Genomic DNA, 3,058 nt, shown 5'->3' on the forward strand with positions numbered 1-3,058 from the left:
TATTTTTTATTGAACAAGAAATAAGAGGCCACAAGATCAACACTAATAGTGCTTTGGAAAACTAAAGGAGAAAAGGAGCGGGGGAAGGGTTTTTGGGTTGCTGTTAAAATGCTGGTGGATCAACCTGCCCTCACAATTCTTGGAGTGCAGCTCTCCGCCTGAGCCCCCTTTGCAGAGCTCCCTTGACCTCTTTGTTGCGAAGACTGTAGATGAAAGGGTTCAAGGTCGGTGTGACCACGGCATAGACCACACTGGCCAGGCGGTCATAGCGCGCAGAATAGGCAGAGGACGGTCGGAAATAGACAGAGAGCACAGAGCCAAAGAAAAGCGACACCACCACCAGGTGAGAGCCACAGGTGGAGAAGGCGCGGCGCCGGCCCCCGGCTGACCGCACTCCGAGCACCGCCGCCAGGATGCGCGCGTAGGACAGGGACACGAGGAGCAGCGGGGTCAGCACCACCGCTAGGCCCTCGGAGAAGATGGCAGTCTCCGCGAAAAACGTGTCCGAGGTGGCCAAGCTCAGCATCACCGTCATGTCGCAAAAAAAGTGGTGCACGCGAGCGCAGGGCGGGTAGGAGAGCGCGGAGATGAGCAGCGTGTGCAGCAGCGAGTGCAGATGAGCCACGGCCCAGGACACCGCCACCAGCGCGGCGCAGCGCCCGGAGGTCATGACCGCGCTGTAGCGCAGCGGCCTGCACACGGCCACCGCGCGGTCGTAGGACATGGCTGCCAGGAGGTAGCTCTCCGCGATGCCCAGCGCCACGAAGAAGTACATCTGGGCAAAGCATGCCCCGAAGGACACGGCCTGGCCCGGGCGCAGCAGGCTGGCCAGCAGGCGGGGAACTGTGACCGTGGTAAAGCAGGCGTCCACGAGGCTCAGGTGACCCAAGAAGTAGTACATGGGGGAGCACAGAGTCCCGTCGCACCTCACCAGCACCACCATGCTCAGATTGCCCAGGGCATTGAGCAGGTAGATGCTGAGGAAGAGCAGGAACAACAGCGGGTGGTTGTCTGTGCCATCCATTAGGCCAAGGAGCAGGAACTGAGGGCCGCCTGTGAGGTTGGCCAGGGCCATGGAGCGTCGGGGTGGGTGGGAAAGCTGGGGCAGAGAGGCGGCAGAAAGGGCAGGTTCCCGAGCCCAGGCAGGCCTCCCTATAAGGCAGGTTCCACGTATAATGTTATATGTACAAGAGCTGCGCAACATGTATGGTGCGTTTAAATTAAAGAATCTATTACGGTAAAAGATTGTCATTAATCACCCTCAAAATACTCCCCCTTGCTTTGAACATACTTATCCCATCATTCTTGCCACTTTCTGAAGCAGTTCTGGAAGTCCTCTTTCAAGAATTGTGATTAAAAAAATATGATGAATGCTGCTGCCGAGCACCACCCAAGGCAAGTCAGGCTCATAAAAACATTATGGTGTGTCCTTATCCACCCATTTACCAGATCTGGTGCTACGTGACTTCTGGCTCTTCCCCAAAGTCGAAAGGAAAGGAAAACATTTTGAATCAATTGAGATCATTGAGATAGTTGACAGTCCAACGAAAAACACTGAGGACTTCCAGAACTGCTTCCGAAAGTGGCAAGAAGGATAGGTAAATGTGTCTGAAGGGAGTGGGGAATATTCTGAGGGAAATTCATAGCAATATATATGTCTTTTATTATAATACATGTTTTTGAAAAAATTAAACATTCACTGTATTTTTATCACACTTTGTATTATATATATTTATATTTCTGCTTGCTAAAATGGATTGAAAACTTCATTGCTCATTGAGTCCTAATTTAGGGAGAAACTGAATTTCAGAAGGGTGTTCTAAAGTAATGGGTAAATCTCAAACTTTGAAGTAGGTTAGACATGATTTTGAGTCCTGCTGTTCTGCAAAGGTCGTGTGACTTCCCTGAGCCTCACTTTCTTCATCTTTAATGAGGGAAATACTAATAGCTAACCCTGGAGTTGGTTATGAGGAGAAAAGGAATAATTACTTTAAAATACTTAGCACAGTGCCTGGCACATAGTAAGTGCTCAAAACTTCTGTCTTTCCATCATAGTCTATCATCATCTTTATTTGTTTAATCAAATAATTAGGGGCAGAGTTAGGACCCAGGCTATCTGAATACCAGTCTTAAGTCTTCACTAGACTTACTGCATTTGCTATTCATTTTCACCTCACATGTGTACTAGTTCAAGAATCGACAGATTTTTTTCTGTAAAGGATCACATATTGAATATTTTAGGCTTGTGAGCCAGATAGTTTCTCTTGCAACTATTCAGTTCTGCCACGGTAGTGCAGAAGCAGCCATCTACAGTAAGTAAATGAATGGCCATGGCTGTGTTCCAATAAAAAGTGTTTATAGGGCCGGGATTTAGCTCAGTGGTTTCATCGCCTGCTGCACAAGCGCAAGGACCAGAGTTAGATCCCCAGTACCAAAAAAAAAGTGTTTATAATAAACAGGTGGCGGGCTGGATTTGGCCTGTGGGACATGGTTTGCTGCCCCCTTGTGCTGTATACTGTGTGAGGCAGAGAGATGAATGAGTCTTAGCTTTGGCCCTCTGTTCTGGAGCAGCTTGCACACTGTTTGGCACTTTGTTAATTTTATGAACAAAGTGGGAGTAAATAGGTTTCTTGGAAAAGCTTGGGAAGACTTCAAAGAAGAGTTAGGACTTGAATTGGGTCTTGGAGAATGAATTCACCTAACAAATGTGCTGTTTGGGGGAGGGGAGGCAGTCCAGATAATGAGACAAGACTGCGGGGTTCTTGGTAGAGGAGGCATAGAGTGAGGAGGGTGAAACATCCTCATAGGACACTGGGTAAAGGTTTGTCATTGCTCTGACCTTAGTATATAAAATCAGTTGGACATAAAACTTCTAAATGTCTCAGTTAACTGACTTCAGTGACCCTGGAAACTGTGTATGGTACTCATTTTGTCTCCCATTTCCTCTCTTCCTTAAAATGCCACATTCTTTTCTCTCATTTCTCCCAAGATTGCAGAAAAATGTTCTACTATTAGGCTCACCTGCACACCCTTTTACAGGGAAAGGGTAAGACTTTGG

The 3,058-nt window shown here is 47.9% G+C and overlaps 1 protein-coding gene across 1 annotated transcript; it reads right to left on the reverse strand.

The window, feature by feature from the left end:
* Or1r1 (olfactory receptor family 1 subfamily R member 1) lies at nucleotides 1-1,075 on the reverse strand. Its single transcript, XM_004857573.2, has one exon. It carries the CDS (start codon nucleotides 1,073-1,075, stop codon nucleotides 131-133), a length of 945 nt encoding a protein of 314 aa, XP_004857630.1. The 3' UTR covers nucleotides 1-130.
* Between the last annotated feature and the right edge of the window lie 1,983 nt (nucleotides 1,076-3,058).

The sequence above is a fragment of the Heterocephalus glaber genome, unplaced genomic scaffold, assembly GCF_053883595.1.
Source record: "Heterocephalus glaber isolate CG9 unplaced genomic scaffold, H.glaber_assembly_v1.0 deba00001564, whole genome shotgun sequence".
NCBI lineage: Eukaryota > Metazoa > Chordata > Mammalia > Rodentia > Bathyergidae > Heterocephalus > Heterocephalus glaber.